This window comes from Caloenas nicobarica, chromosome 1, assembly GCF_036013445.1.
Source record: "Caloenas nicobarica isolate bCalNic1 chromosome 1, bCalNic1.hap1, whole genome shotgun sequence".
In the NCBI taxonomy this organism is placed as follows: domain Eukaryota; kingdom Metazoa; phylum Chordata; class Aves; order Columbiformes; family Columbidae; genus Caloenas; species Caloenas nicobarica.
In genome coordinates this window covers 129088408-129104238 of record NC_088245.1, presented here as the reverse complement: position 1 = coordinate 129104238, position 15831 = coordinate 129088408, and the positions used below count along the sequence as shown (strand labels likewise).

The following is a 15831-nucleotide window of genomic DNA, read 5'->3' as shown; positions in this document are numbered from 1 at the left end:
CTGAAGTTAGGTGGCTGTACCCATATTTAGGTACTTAAGTATCTGAAATTTTCACAGCTATTTAAGCAGCATGTGCAGGTGATGTTGACTAAGTAGAAATGAATTGAATTCTAACTTAGATGGCTGTATGTAATGTTATTTTCCTTATTAACAATGACTAAGAAACTAAAATTAGGTGACTCTAAGTTTTTGGCTTGGGTTTGTTTTGTTGTTGTTGTTTGTTTGGATTTTTTTTTTCCTTATTTTTAGTGGAGTAGTGAGTAGAATTAATTTTTAATAAATTTCTTATATTAAAAAAGAAATTTCTTGTTTTGTAATCATTACAGAAACTTAAAATAGTCTAGTCTTGGGGTTAAATAGTAGGCATTTATAACTACACATAAATGAAAAAGAGTTGTTTTCACTTAAATGTGACCGGATTTTACCATTTTGCCTTACGTTTGAAAGGTGAGAGACTTGCCAAGTATAGCTTCATTTGGCTTTTCGTCTTTTAGATTCACACTTTATTTTAGTTTCATCCTACATACATACAAGAACAGAAGTAAAGATAGACAGGTCTCTTCCCAGAAAGGATGATGAGAAAAATAAAATTCGACTTTTGAAATGAAAAATAATGTTTCATTTCATTGTCATTGAAGTATCTCATGGAAGATTGAAGTGCTTAAGTAATATGCTGAATAGAGTCATATTCCTGTAGTTTAGTTGTGAGCAGTGAAGAACCTGCTACTGCTCACAAAAATTTGTTTCATTCCCTCATGTTACGAGTATATTTTCAGTTCTAGACATTAGAACGCACTGCAATATGGCTAAAATGTATATAGTGTTTTCTGAGTGACATTTTTTCATGGAAGATGTTGTACAACATAAGGGGGTTTTCTGCTGAGTAATGGCCCATGCAATTTCAGATGGGAAAGAAGTGATCTGTGAAGCACTCCATTAAAAAGTGCGAAAGGTACTTAACTTTATTTACCTTACTTATCTGGGGAAGTGCAATGGGAAGTTAAAGACAGGTTCATTGGGGTTACCTGTTTCTCCTTCTTATCTCTAGTGAAAGTTAAAAAAAACCCAACTCTGATTTGCTCTGGTGATAGGATGTTCTTGCTAGCAGAGACCTATATTTTGTGAAGCTCTGATCTTTTCTTCTTTTACCTCTTGCTTTCCCTGACATTCCTTCATTTCCACGTATCTTCTTCCAGTCTGCTGAGATTGTGTTTATTTGTTTATTTGCTTAACAGTTAATGGAAACAGATTTAGCACAGCTGTCTTAAAATTACCGTATGAACAGAAATATTAAATATCAACCTGTAAGTTGTTCTAATTATTGTTGCTATTTTTTTTGTTGTTGTTGTTGAGGATCTCTGTGAACTGTTACAATTTTAGGAATAACTTAATCTCATCAAGAACAGACAAAATTTGTAACTGTCAGAAGACACAATTTCCAAAAATAGATTGTATCCATTGGGTACTATCATGTTTCACCTTTTGAAGCTGGTTATATTCCTGCCCAGGAAATATGCAGGAGTTAAGTAAAAAGAATTAAATATGCATAATCAAGACTACTACATACTGGCATCTGTTCTAAAAGCACTGTCTGACATCAGTACATAGTTGTATGTCAGCTTTATAATTGAAAGAAAGATTAAAAAGAGTAGAGATACATTTTAATTTGAGATAGTTAAATTAGTGCCAATCACAACTCTATCATGTCTTATACATTCAAGGTGTAATTTTAGTCACTTTAAAATGTTCTGTAAGAAAATTAAAGAACTGCTGAAAAAAACTTTTAAAAAATTTATTCTAGTAAAAAAAATATATATAAGAGTATTGATAATACTAAAAATCTTGTGTTTAGGAAAAGTAAAGAAATACTACTAACAGTGATTCCTATTGTGTCTTGATCCCTAAGTGTAACCATAATTCCAATTAACAAGGATCCTATCCTGTGCTTTCAATTTCTCTGGAAACACATAAAGTCATTTATTTTTTTGTTTTTCCATTAATAGGACTTAATGTCTTATTTTTCAGTTCCTCCTGCAATTACTCTGCCACAGAAAACCTTTAATGCCACTGCAGATCGAGGAGAGGCCGTAACTTTATTCTGCAGAGCTGCTGGATCACCTCCACCTGAAATCAGTTGGTATAGGTAAGTTCAGCTGAGGTCTTCACATCAAAGCACATTGTTTTAATGTGTCATGATTTTCTATCACAGTCCATTAATCTGTGCAACCTTGAGTTCTTTACTGAATTTTAATAGCATTTGCTGTCCATTTGTGTTCTAACTTCTAAAGCTAGTTTCAGCATTAATAAGTGAATGAACTCACACAGATTCAATTGCCCTCAGGTTACCAGCAGGTGAGATAAATGTAAAAAGTAACTGAAGTACCATATTGACATGACTTCTTCATATTTGGGGGGAAACAAAGCTGAAGAAATGAGTCCATATCTCAAAAATAATACAAGCAAAAAATCTCACAATTTTTGCACATAAATGCATTAGGTAAAAACATATGCAATTATGAAATAAATAAGTATCCAATATAGATCAGCAGTACTGATAACAAAAATAACATTTTCCCCATTTGTAAAAACAGTTTCTAACCCTAACTCAATGAGATTCAATTTCAATGAGATTCAATTTCAATGAGATTCAGAAGGTGGTATGACTTCAGACACCCTTAGGCTATGGGAATGTTTCACCAAATAATTTTCAAGTGTATTTTATGTCATTTTAAAATTGTGATATGTTTTAAAAATGGAACTGCTTTTAAAGTTCATATGTGTTTTTTGATTTTATCAATGACATGAACATAGTATAGCCATGTCTTTTGGGAACAATTAGCATGTAACATTGTTAGAATTGAAAGAATACACAGTGTGTAGATATGTAAATTTTTACAAAAGTTATGCATGAGTCCTGGGATATAAGGTATCTCAGACTCCTCATACCAGTGCACATTTGTATTTTAGACCTGAATATTTTTCATCTACATATATTATTTCAGGTGAATTAAAAGGTCACTGCATTTTTAAAATGGATGTAGAAGGAATTTCCATCAGTTCTTAATCTCCTTTGGAATATTTGAACAATATTAGATTCATTTTAAATGTTAGATTCCTTTGGCTGACACCTTTATATTAACATGCCATAAGTGAAATGTGGATTTAAATTTCTCTCTCGTGCAATTTGAATCTCAGGAGTTGTAAATAAGTAGAATGCAAAGTTAATTCCTTACTGTGCCCTAGAATTCAAAATTTAGTGAAGAGAAGGAAAAAGAAAAACAAAATATGCAGAGCCCAAATTAAAGAATTGATACTCAATTCAAACTGAGGTTTAATATTCTGATTATTTAGTGTCTTTGAAGTATTTGTTTACAATATATGTCTTATCTGGCCAAAATTCTTGACAGTTGTCTGAAATCTGGTATCCTAAATGGCCTTGATATAAGAAAACCAACCTTAATGTTTTATATTGTTAAGAAAGAACACATAAATTTCCACAATTTGTGGATATCTCTGTTTACAGTTCTGGGGTTTTTTCAATATTTTATAAATATTACAGTACGTCCACAGGCTAAGTGTCTTGGAGAGAAGTGTCTGTCTACTGATCAGAGCCTACTGAAAGATTTTCTATTTGTTTGCCACCCCCTGAGGCAACTGACTTTTTTAAACCATTCATGAAATATCTTTTTAGAGATTTTACAGAAGCTTCACAGGCTTGTGTACTGTATACTGGATCTTAAATGAGGAAGCTTGGAAATGGGAGAGGTGCCTGAGGACTGGAGGAAAGCAAATGTCACTCTGGTCTTCAAAAAGGGCAAGAAGGAGGACCCGGGCAACTATAGACCGGTCAGCCTCACCTCCATCCCTGGGAAAGTGATGGAACACCTTATCCTTGGTGCCATCTTAAGACATATCAAGGATAAGAGGGTCATCAGGGACAGTCAACATGGCTTCACCAAGGGGAAGTCGTGTTTGACCAACCTCATAGCCTTTTATGAAGACGTAACAAGGTGGATTGACGATGGCAGAGCAGTGGATGTGGTCTACCTTGACTTCAGCAAAGCATTTGACACCGTCTCCCACAGCATCCTCACGGCAAAACTGAGGAAGTGTGGACTGGATGATCGGGTAGTGAGGTGGACTGCAAACTGGCTGAAGGAGAGAAGCCAGAGAGTCGTGATCAATGGGGCAGAGTCTGGTTGGAGGCCTGTATCTAGTGGAGTGCCTCAAGGGTCAGTTCTGGGACCAATACTGTTCAATATATTCATCAATGACTTGGATGAGGGAATTGAGTGTACTATCAGCAAGTTTGCTGATGACACCAAGCTGGGAGGAGTGGCTGACACGCCAGAGGGCTGTGCTGCCATCCAGCAAGACCTGGACAGGCTAGAGAGCTGGGCGGGGAAAAATTTAATGAAATATAACAAGGGAAAATGTAGAGTCTTGCATCTGGGCAGGAACAACCCCAGGTTCCAGTACAGGTTGGGGAATGACCTATTAGAGAGCAGTGTAGGGGAAAGGGACCTGGGGGTCCTGGTGGACAGCAGGATGACCATGAGCCAGCACTGTGGCCTTGTGGCCAAGAAGGCCAATGGCATCCTGGGGTGTATTAGAAGGGGGGTGGTTAGTAGGTCGAGAGAGGTTCTCCTTCCCCTCTACTCTGCCCTGGTGAGACCTCATCTGGAATATTGTGTCCAATTCTGGGCCCTTCAGTTCAAGAAGGACAGGGAACTGCTGGAGAGAGTCCAGCGCAGGGCCACAAAGATGATTAAGGGAGTGGAGCATCTCCCTTATGAGGAAAGGCTGAGGGAGCTGGGTCTCTTTAGCTTAGAGAAGAGGAGACTGAGGGGTGACCTCATCAATGTTTATAAATATATAAAGGGTGGGTGTCACGAGGATGGAGCCAGGCTCTTCTCGGTGACAACCAACAGTAAGACAAGGGGTAATGGGTTCAAGCTGGAACACAAGAGGTTCCACTTAAATTTAAGAAGAAACTTCTTCTCAGTGAAGGTGACGGAACACTGGAACAGGCTGCCCAGGGAGGTTGTGAATTCTCCTTCTCTGGAGACATTCAAAACCTGCCTGGACGCCTTCCTGTGTAACCTCACCTAGGTGTTCCTGCTCTGGCAGGGGGATTGGACTAGATGATCTTTTGAGGTCCCTTCCAATCCCTAACATTCTGTGATTCTGTGATTCTGTGAAGCTTCTGTTCTGTTCCTATTTCAGGAATAAGAATTCCTCTCATAGTGAGGAATATTGGCTTATGTGCCTCCCTTTCCTGTTTTTTTATTGGTTTTGCTTTTTTTTTATTGTGTTTTTATTTTGTGTTATTGAGCTATACATTCTTGGCAGTAGAAAATATTCTTGATATCTAATTCGCTGACAGTGAGGAGTTGTAAAGTGGTAAGTGGAAAAGGCCCCCGGTCCTTGTAACAGAATATTATCATTGATATGCAAACAGGGAAGAAAGATGAGAGGAGCTAAATAATTTTTTCTGGAGGAAGCAAACTTGATTCTAAATTGTATTCCAGTACTAAATTTCTGCATCAAATAACTGTAATCTCTGTCCTGAATTGTTCAGGTCCCTTTTCATTTACATATTGGTAGCCAATGAAAAGGATTCACAATCTGCTGATATTTTGTCATATAATCGTGGAATTATTTTGGTTGGAAGAGACCCTCAAGATCATTGAGTTCAACCATTAACCTAACTCAGAGACTAAACCATGTCCCTAAGAACCTCATCTACACATCTTTTAAACACTTCCAGGGATGGTTACTCAACCACTTCCCTGAAAAGCCTGTTCCAGTCCTTCACATCCCTTTCTGTGAAGAAATTATTCCTAAAATCCAATCTGAACCTTCCCTCGCACAATATTTCCTCTCATCCTATCACTTGCTACTTGGGAGAAGTAGCCTCCTTTTCTGCAGGCTAAACAGCCCCAGTTCCCTCAGCTGCTCCTCATTAGATTTGTTCTCTGGACCCTTCACCAGCTTTGTTGCTCTTCTCTGAACAGTCTCCAGCACCTCAATGTCTTTCTTGTAGTGAGGGGCGCAAAACTGAAAACAGGACTCGAGTTATGGGCTCACCAGCATCGAGTAGAGGGGGATGATCACTTCCCTAGTCCTGCTGGACACACTATCCCTGATACAAGCCAGGATGCTGTTGGCCTTCTTGCCCACCTGGGCACACTGCTGGCTCATGCTCAGCCACCTGTTGATCATCCCCCCCAGGTCCTTCTCTGCCAGGCAGCTTTCCAGCCACTCCTCCCCGAGCCTGTAGTGCTGCCTGGGGTTGTTGTGAGCCAACGGTAGGACCCGGCACTTGGCATTTTTGAACCTCATACAGTTGGCCTCAGCCCATCCAGCCAGCTGGTCCAGATCCCTCTTTATGGCCTTCCTACCCTTCAGCAGATCAACACTCCCATCCAACTTGGTGTCATCTGCAAACTTATTGAGGGTGCATTGAACCCCCTCGTCCAGATAATTGATAAAGGTATTAAATAGAACTGGCCCCAATACTGAGCCCTGGGGAACACGACTCATGACCACCATGGCCAACTGGATTTGACTCCGACCGCCATCCATCCAGTTCTTTGCCCAGCAAAGAGTATGCCTGTCCAGGCTGTGAGCTGCCAGCTTCTCCAGGAGAATGCTGTGGGAAATGGTGTCAAAGCCTTTACTGAAGTCTAAGTACACAAAATCCACAGCCTTTTCCTCATCCAGTAAGCAGGTCACCTTGTCATAGGAGATCAGGCGGGTCAAGCAGGACCTGCGTTTCATAAACCCATGCTGACTGGGCTCTTGTCGTTGCCCTTGGACTTTGCAGATATGTCAAGATAAAAACCTTTCGTTTTCTAGAATATTTTAGTTGTTTTTTTTTTTTTTCTTTAGAAACTAGGTTGTGTGTAAGAAAACTAGATCAACATAATCCTTCTTGATTTTGTAAAAAATGTAGAAAGCATTGCTAGTGATAGTAAAGTCTATTTAATATTAATTTGCACGTCATCCATTGAGAATTAGAACCTGTTTATTGGAATTAATGGCCAAGGTGTCATATTCCTAATTTCATGCTGTTTAGTGTATTTTTTGATGTTGAGCTCAAGTTGATATTAATCTCAGTTTTATGTAAGTGTTTCTTTTTTTAATAAACAAGTGTAATTACATTTTGAATTTGATTAAGTGTTAATGCTGATTTTGGAAGGATTGTAACCTTTGATTACAGCAAGTTATGGGAATCATGTGTTCAGTTTTATTCCCAGCTGTACCATTTGTCTATGTGAGTTCAGTTATTTTATTTAATTTTCCTCATGTTAACCCTTTCTAAAACAGGCACATGTAATAAAGTGACTTATTTTTTGAATACAGAACTATCCTAACGAAAAAAGTCTAGAGAGAGACAAACTAATATAACAAAGAATAATGTTTCCTTGTAAAACATTCAAAAGTGTATTTAGCCTTCTGGAGAGCTGAGGAAAAGCTCTGATGAAAAGGGTTGGAATGATTCCATTATGCTGGAGAATTTTTGTTATACTGCATAGAAAGTACATCCATGTATGTTGAGATGGTTCATCAGGATTAAGGACCTGTTTGATATATAGTTATGTGTTCTCATGTCTTTGTTGTCTTTTAATATATGCTCTGAGACCAGTTCTTTTGCAAGGCCTCATAATTTGTTTCCATTCATTGTGTAGTCTTACCTTCCTTACAATCCACTTATATTTGAGTAAATTAAAAAAGAAATTCTCTTGATTCTCTTTTATCTTGTTTCCTTTTTGGTTTCCAATGAACTGATTTAACAGGTCAGCTTCAGCTAGGGCATGAAAAATGGCTATATTCTCAAAATCAAATGACAGTACTATTGAGGTGGCTTATACATCTCTCTGTATTGACTGTAAACAAGATGCTGGGTGCGGTAGATTCAAGCTTTAAACTCTTTAAGACAGTGTCTAAAGTGGTAAAGCTTATTATTTATGTTGACACTATTCATTTCCAGGTGCTGAAAATGTCTAAGATTTTGTCAAATTAAAATGGAGGCATCTGAACTAATGTGTCAATCTTTCTCAAAAAATGCTTTAGTTCACTTATCAATTTTTCAGTTTGAAATACCTAGTCAAGAAGAAAGGTCAGCAAGGTTTATTTGCTTCTCTATTTAATATGCATATATACTTTGTTTATATTTCATGGACTGAATCTAATTCTTTCACCACTTAACTGATATCTCTATTGAAGCTGATATTACTTAGTGTAGAGTAGAGAATCAAACCAGCAGAGAATCAAAACACTAATAGAATTAAATTAGCCAGGACTGAAAAATAAAGACCCAAATGTACAGGTCATGAACTGGAAATCTTTACTCATGTGAATAGTCCTACTGAAAATGTGATGATTATTTACATCTGTGGAGATAATTTAAACGAGTAAAGTTCAGCTAGGTCGATCCCCTTGTCTTTACTGCAGGGCTTAGAATTATCTGCTTTTAATGTTTTATTCATGTTTTCCTGTTCTGAGTTATTGGCATCAATCTGAATCTCCCCTGTTCGCTAGAAGGTCCAGGAAAATGCTCATAATGTCATTTCTGCTTAGAAATTGTCATGGATATAGATAATGTTTTTAATAACAGTTATTTGGAAACTACTTCTGACCTGAAGTATAGACTTTCGTCTCTTAACAGAAATCACTAAATTTTTTTTGTGAAACCACCTATGTTGAAAATTAGGCCTTTTCTCTTCTGCAAAACAATTTCTATCATTTGCTTTGGAAAGCAGATAAACAAGTATCACAATAATATCTTGAAGTGGACTAGAGCTATTTACAAAAATGTTACTAAAATGCAAGCCTTAAATAAGATCAAACGAAGCCTACTGCAAACAAGGCAGAATGAGAGAAAAAAATTAAAAAATAAGTTATAATTGCACTTTTAAAAAAGAAGCTGTTTTGATAACTGTGTGTATGCCAAAGTGCTCAAATGGACCGCTCAAGCCTTGATCAGCCCTCAGAATTGTTCACAGGTTTTATTATTTCTGTGCCATCTGGTCAGAACTCATTTTAACATCTGGAGACATGACTGCTTACTGAGTTGTGGCTAGTCAACAACAACCAAGAGTAAATAATTCGGAAGGCTTCTTTATGTGCCAATAGACTCTGAAGCCATTGAAAATATTTTTTTTTAGAAGTCAGTGCATTGTTACTAATGTGAACTGCAACAAAAATTACACTTTGAAAATATGCTTTTAAATGTTTCCCACATACAAGTATGTATTTGTATGACTCATTTCCTTCTATCCTTCCTTGAGTGGAAGCCATCTGTTAATGACTTCTATTCACATGCATTTTTCCAACATTAAGTCAATATTAAACATCTAAGAATAAAGATATTATAGTGTTTTAAATATGTGTATATTCTAGAACCTGAAAATAAAATCATGTAATTAGAGTCTTGAACATCAAAATGCAGTTCAGAATGCTTTGTTCATGTATAGATTGTTCATATTCTTATGAAAAAAACAGTCATCTTGCAGAACAGTTTTAGTTGTGCTAAAATCAACTCCCTTCTACACATACTGCCAGTTTATGCTGCATGAGTTAATGTATTTTTGAGGCTAGCATAATAGTGAACTCTTCCCTCAGAGTTTATTTTCAACATATTGATGCTTCCATAGCACATTGTTTCAGTATTTGGAACCTGCTGGTTGACTTATACATACTTTTTATTTTTTCAGAAACGGTAAACTTATTGAAGAAAATGAAAAATATATGCTGAGAGGAAGCAATACAGAACTAACAATAAGACATATAAGAAATATTGATGCAGGTCCTTATATCTGTAATGCTAAAAACAAAGCAGGAAATGATAAAAAACAGACATTTCTTCAAGTTTTTGGTAAGTACTGTATAGTGTGTTCCATCTTTCCTTTTTAAATGTAAACAGTAGAGGACTGATTTTATAATTTGCTATTTTCAGTGGAACCGTATTGCTGCAAGGCGTCTACTGATGCAGCAAACTTCTCTCTGTATAATTTTACAGCTCTTTCCTCCCTGTTGGCTACTTTAGCCTTTACACCTGACTTTAATTTTGTAAAGGTTATCTTTGGCATTTGCTTTTCTACTATTCAGATACAGTACGATAGAGTGTTAAACTGTTAATTCACTCTGGCTTTCCTTTAAAAGCTGGCTGCTTGCAGGAAAACCAAGAGGAGAAAAAGGAGGAAATTCTGAAAGGGGAAAAAACAGGTCATTTGTATATCTAAGCAGTGTGGGGTTTTTCTTTTGGTTTGGTTTTTGTTTGTGTTATTTGTTGTTGTTTTTTTAACAAGAAGACACCACGCAGAGGTGTTCCTGATTTTTAATTTATTTTTCTTGGTTTTTATTGCAGATGTAGTCACAAAAATATTGTCCAATCTGAGTTTCAAAGGATAAAAATAATAATGTGAAATCTTATTTCTCTTTCTGTGCTCTATCACCCAATCTGTGTTCGTGATTCTCACCTTTACATAGAACTGATCATTTCTTTGAAGTTTTGTATAGCTATGACCTAGTGAGAGCAGGCGTCTGTGAGAATGCAGAAAACCTTCCGCAGAATCATTGCGCAGGATCAATGCTGTAGCTTAGTTATTAAAAATTTACCAAAAAAAAAGTAATGTGTTGGGGTTTTTTTACATTAACTATAGCTTGTAGTAGAAAGACCATTTTTATTTGAACATCTAAAGCACATACTGAAGACTATGGAAAAATAAATTTTAGGTCCTGCTTAAAACTAATATTAATTTATACTAAGTGAAACAGTTCTAATAGGAGAGGCTAATCTGGTAACTTGCATTGGAAGAGCTAAACTGTTGGAGTGGATAATGCTGTCCTTTGGGATCTGGGAGCCTAAGGCTGAAGCCTGAAGTGAATAGGATAGCTGTGTCTGCCTGTCTTCCACTGCCTTTCTTGTTTGGGAAACTCTTCATAGCCCTCCATGCTGTGCTGTCTCCAGTGCTCCTTACTCCAAATGGGTTGCCTAACCATTGGGCTACTTCATTGTTCTGAGGTACTTGAAAGTTATTCTTATAACTTTTCAAAGGAAAGAAGGTGAAATACCATATTAGATTTAATCCCAGCCTCAAGAACTAGAGCATCTTGAAGATTTTTGTGGAGAAATCAAAGCATGTTATTCAATCGTATTTCCAAAATTGGAGGGGAAAAAAAAAAAAAGAGAGAGAGAAAAAAAAAAAAAGAAAAAAAAAAGAAGTAATAGAAAAGACTTGATAATTTTTATTTAAGTTAGAGAAGTTTCAGAAAGAAATTTTGCATGTTATCTAAGTAATTTTAAGAACTTTTTAATGCAAGGAATAGGGAAAGGGAGAAACCTGTATAGATCCTTCAGTCCTTTATAAACCACTATTCTGGGGACTCCCCAAAGTTAAATCCAAATAATTTAATTGATGCCATGAGCTTGTTCAATCCATTTTGAACCTAAACATACTTTTTGCTTCCATGTCATCCTAAAGTGCTAAATTCCTTAAATGATTTATTTCTTGCATGAAAAATTATTTCTTATGTTTAAATTTGGAGCCTTTTCATAGCTTTGGCTCATAATTCTCATTTTAAGATAAAAAGTGAAGAATAATTCCAGATGCTCTTTACAGCAAATGTAGCTTTATATCTCTCTAGTTCATTTGTCTTCTAAGCTGCGAGTTTCCAGTCTATTTAGTTTCTCCTACTGTGGAAACCATACTGAATCTCTGAACCATGCATTCCTGTACCATTGCAGTTGTAATCCCCTGTTTGTGAAATGGTAAGGCAAGAATCACAGAATCACAGAATCATGGAATTGTTTAGGTTGGAATGGACCTTCAAAGGCCATCTAGTCCAACCCCCCTGCAATGAGCAGGGACATCTCCAATTAGATCAGGTTGCTCAGAGCCCTGTCCAGCCTGGCCTTGAATGTCTCCAGGGATGGGGCGTCTATCACCTCGCTGGGCAATCTGTGCCAGTGTTTCACCACCCTCACTGTAAAAAATTTCTTCCTCGTTTCTAGCATGAATCTCCCCTCCTTGAGTTTAAAACCATTACCCATTGTCCTATTACAACAGGCCCTGCTAAAAAATCTGTCCCCGTCTTTCTTATAGGCCCCTTTTAAGTACTGAAAGACCGCAATAAGGTGTTCTTGGAGCCTTCTCTTCTCCAGGCTGAACTACCCCAACTCTCTCAGCCTGTCCTCATAGGAGAGGTGTTCCAGCCCTCTGATCATCTTTGTCGCACTTCCCTGGACTTTCTTCAACAGGTTCATGTCTTTCTTGTACCGAGGGCTCCAGAGCTGAATGTGCAGTACTCCAAGTGGGGTCTAAATGGCAGGCAGGATTCATGTCGGCGGGGGCAACCCAGCTGTACAGCAGCACAGAGCTGTTTCTGCTTGGGTCTCGGTGCCATCCCTCACATTCTTTCTGCCTCTCCCCGAGTACTGAACTGATGTTTCCACAGAACTGTCTGCAGTGTCTCCCAGGTCTTTCTCCTGAGCAGTTATAGCTAATTTAGAGCACATCAGTGAGGATGTATATTTAGAATTATTTTTCCTGTATGCTTCCCTGTTGGATACATTTAAATTAGATTATGATAATCTCTGTGCTGTTAGTTTGACCTTAGGGAATAGTATCATAAATGAAACCTCTTACCTTCCTTGTAATCTCTAAAGCTAGTGTGTTTTTAGTCTAATACTGCCTTTACAAAGTTCGCCTCTACTTGCAGTCTGAAAATGTGCAGCGGAGTTGTATTTTCTCCTACAAAGGGCTTTACTTCTTCTTTTGTTTCTTTCACACAGGTTAAACTCCCAGTTGTATATACAGCCAACAACTTATAATTTTCATGCCCTTAAATGTATTCAGAAAACCGCAACCTGAAAATGGCAAGGCAGATGGCTGACTATCATGGCTAAATAGTACACAAACAGCCAGTTTGTGTTAAAATGACCTGTTAAATTACATTATTCTTTCCTACCCCATTAGCTTGCTTGTCTCGCCTACTTGCTACCTTTCATTTTAATTTATAGTGCAAACTCCTTGGGGCAATGACTACTGTTTCTACTGCAACAAGATTCTGGCAAAGTTGAAACTTGTAATAGCACTAATGTAACCATAATGCAATAAAAATAACAGTAACATCATAGCATTCAGCATTTAAAATTTCTAGTATTCTGGACTTTTGAATGGACACACCCATCTTGGTGCCATCTAACACCTGCATATATTTAGTTTCTGTCCATGACCTAGATTTTTTTTGTTCAACATGTTTTTGTTTTCCAGTATCAGTGTTAAAAAAGCTATTTTGTCCTCATATCAAATTCTTACTCTGCGGAACACTAACACTATATGCACATATCCTGCTGTCCCCAATTCTCCATCTTTATTAGTGCATTTTATCTGTTCTACCAATTAAGACTTAGAAGATTAAATAAAACCATTTCCCTTGGACGATTTCTTACTGATCATGATTTGGTAATCTCTGTCATCCTGTTATCTGCTATGGTTCTCTCTGTGTCATTATCTTTTACTGTTTAAAAGATCTCATCCATATTAATGCTTAGGACTTGTGCTAAGCTTTTTGTTAATTCATTTATGTTTAGTCCTTCTGAATGGCTCGAAGGTATAAGTGTTTTTCCTTGAATTTTTAAAATATATTTTCAGTATTTGTCTCTGCTTGGTAGCTGTTTGTACCTCTTTTATTCATACTGTTCAGTTTTATTGTTTTATTTGTTTTGTGATGCAATTAGCCATATGCATATATGTGTGTGTTTAGATACATGTGAATAAGCATCTTGAATTATGAAATACCGTAGTTTTACAGCTATGGGCAGTCTAACAAAAATTTCCAAAATAACATAAAAACAAGCAGCGATTTAAGAGGAGTCAAGAAAATTGAGTCCCTTAAAACCTTCCTACATCACTTCATTTTCTGAGCTAAACATATATTTCTTCATCATTACTTCTCCAGACTGATGGCAGTAGTGTTCTAATAATAAAAAAATCTAATCAGGCTAAATGAATCAAAATTAGCTTTAATTAAAGGCATATTCATGTTTTATAAGAATAGTGCTGATATTCTGAAGATAGTTTTCGTATCTTCATTTTGTGTGCTCTTTAGTTGCTCAATTCCACTCCTTAATCACTCAAGTGCTTTCTTCAGCCATTCTATGATACATAAACAATTGAGGTTTTCAGCAAGTTTTCTCTCTTCTGTACATATGCCATAAAAAGAGAAATTTCTATGTCTATAAATTTCTATTTTTAGAAAGAGAAACATTTTTTCTTTAATCAGAATTGCTAAAAAAATGCGAAGGAGTTCTAGCATATGTTAATTTGAAGTTCTCTAGGGCTGGTTTACCTACATGGTCAATGAGAGTGTAGTCTGAGCTTATAAAAATATTTCTTTGGTGTTTCAGTAGTTTCTGACAATTGATTTCATGAAAGCCAAATCAGGGAAAAATACCTCAAGAGGCATTACAGAAGACCCTTTGTAATTATTGTGTAGTTTAAGCACATACTATTTTTATTTTCTAGAAGTATAATCTGCATCTTATATAGCAGGAAGGTTTTTGCAGCTGTGTTCAATGTAACTTTTATTGTTTTTTGAGAAAAGTATATGCTATTATTCATTTTTTATCTGTCATCAGGCAGATAAAAAGAAATGTAAGAGACCTCTCCTGTCTTATCCCCCTCAGATGTGTGCCAAATGTTAAAATTCAAAAGATTTAGATTAATCTAGGCCCTCAAAAGCCATGCATCATGAAACCAAAGAGGCTGCAGTGAATCTATAATGAGATCGAGGTGAGATGTTACCTAAATTTTTTCCATTATTTTCAGGCTTAATGACTGTGCATTCCTTTTCTATTTGTAGTGCCTGGAGCACACCTAGTTAATTTTCCTTTGAGATTAATAACTAAATTAATTGTGCTTTGGTTATTTTTCTGTGGCGTTTTGGTTTTTGTTTTGTGTATGTTTGGTTTTTTTCTTGTTTTGGTTTGGGTTTTTTTTGTGGTTTGGTATTTTGGTTTTTGGTTGGTTGGTTTGTTTTGTTTTTTAAGATGCTATTCAAAACATATATGGAAGCTCCTTATTTAAAGTCACTGATATATCTAGAAAGAGAATCCCATGAATCTGCATATGAAACTATCTGTTCATTCCAGGTATTATCAAGGGTACCAACCGCAGCTTCATCAAGTGCAATTCATCAGTTAAAGATGGTAGTGTCAAAACTTCATGCATTTTCTATATTCCTTCTTCTTCCCTTTTACCTCTTTACCTGTTTGGAAAACCTCTACTTTTTAACATAAAAATGATGCAACCTATAAAGGCAGCGATGCCAGTTCTCTTAGAAGACGAGTCTCAAATCTCTTTGATTGTGAAGTAGTTATACCATTTTAACATGTACAAAGACTCAGGTGTATCATGTGCTAAGTCAAGTCAACACTTCATATTGGTGTGTGTGCGAATCCTTATTATGTCAGGAATCAAGTTTCAGCAATCAGTTTCTTAGATATTTCCTTGTTGGACTCTTGCTTGTTAACTAAATTCAAACTGAACCAGCAGTTTTCAGGAAGACGCAGTTGCAATTTTGCCACATGATACAAGTGTGTCTGTGCAGGAAGATAGCATAAGAGTATGATTCCTCGTGTCACATTAGTCAATAGATCCTATCAGGCAGCGATACAGACATATACTAAGCCTCTCACCAGTAAATCCAGGTTGGTATTAATAACAAGCTGTTTAAAGCAGTTATTTTCATGAGATATAATCAGGAATATCTCAAGCTTTATATACTTGCTGCTTCCCATGTCTGAAGAACTTCTTTTGT

General features: G+C 36.6%; 1 protein-coding gene across 1 annotated transcript in view; it reads left to right on the top strand.

Annotated features, from left to right (window-relative positions):
- NCAM2 (neural cell adhesion molecule 2) overlaps positions 1-15831 on the top strand; it is a gene marked incomplete at its 5' end in the record, with an annotated part of 293764 nt that overhangs the window by 164918 nt on the left and 113015 nt on the right. The window contains 2 exons of the mRNA XM_065641537.1: positions 2026-2143; positions 9723-9883. Of these exons, the coding sequence (XP_065497609.1) occupies positions 2026-2143; positions 9723-9883 (279 nt within the window). The remainder of the gene's footprint in view (positions 1-2025; positions 2144-9722; positions 9884-15831) is intronic.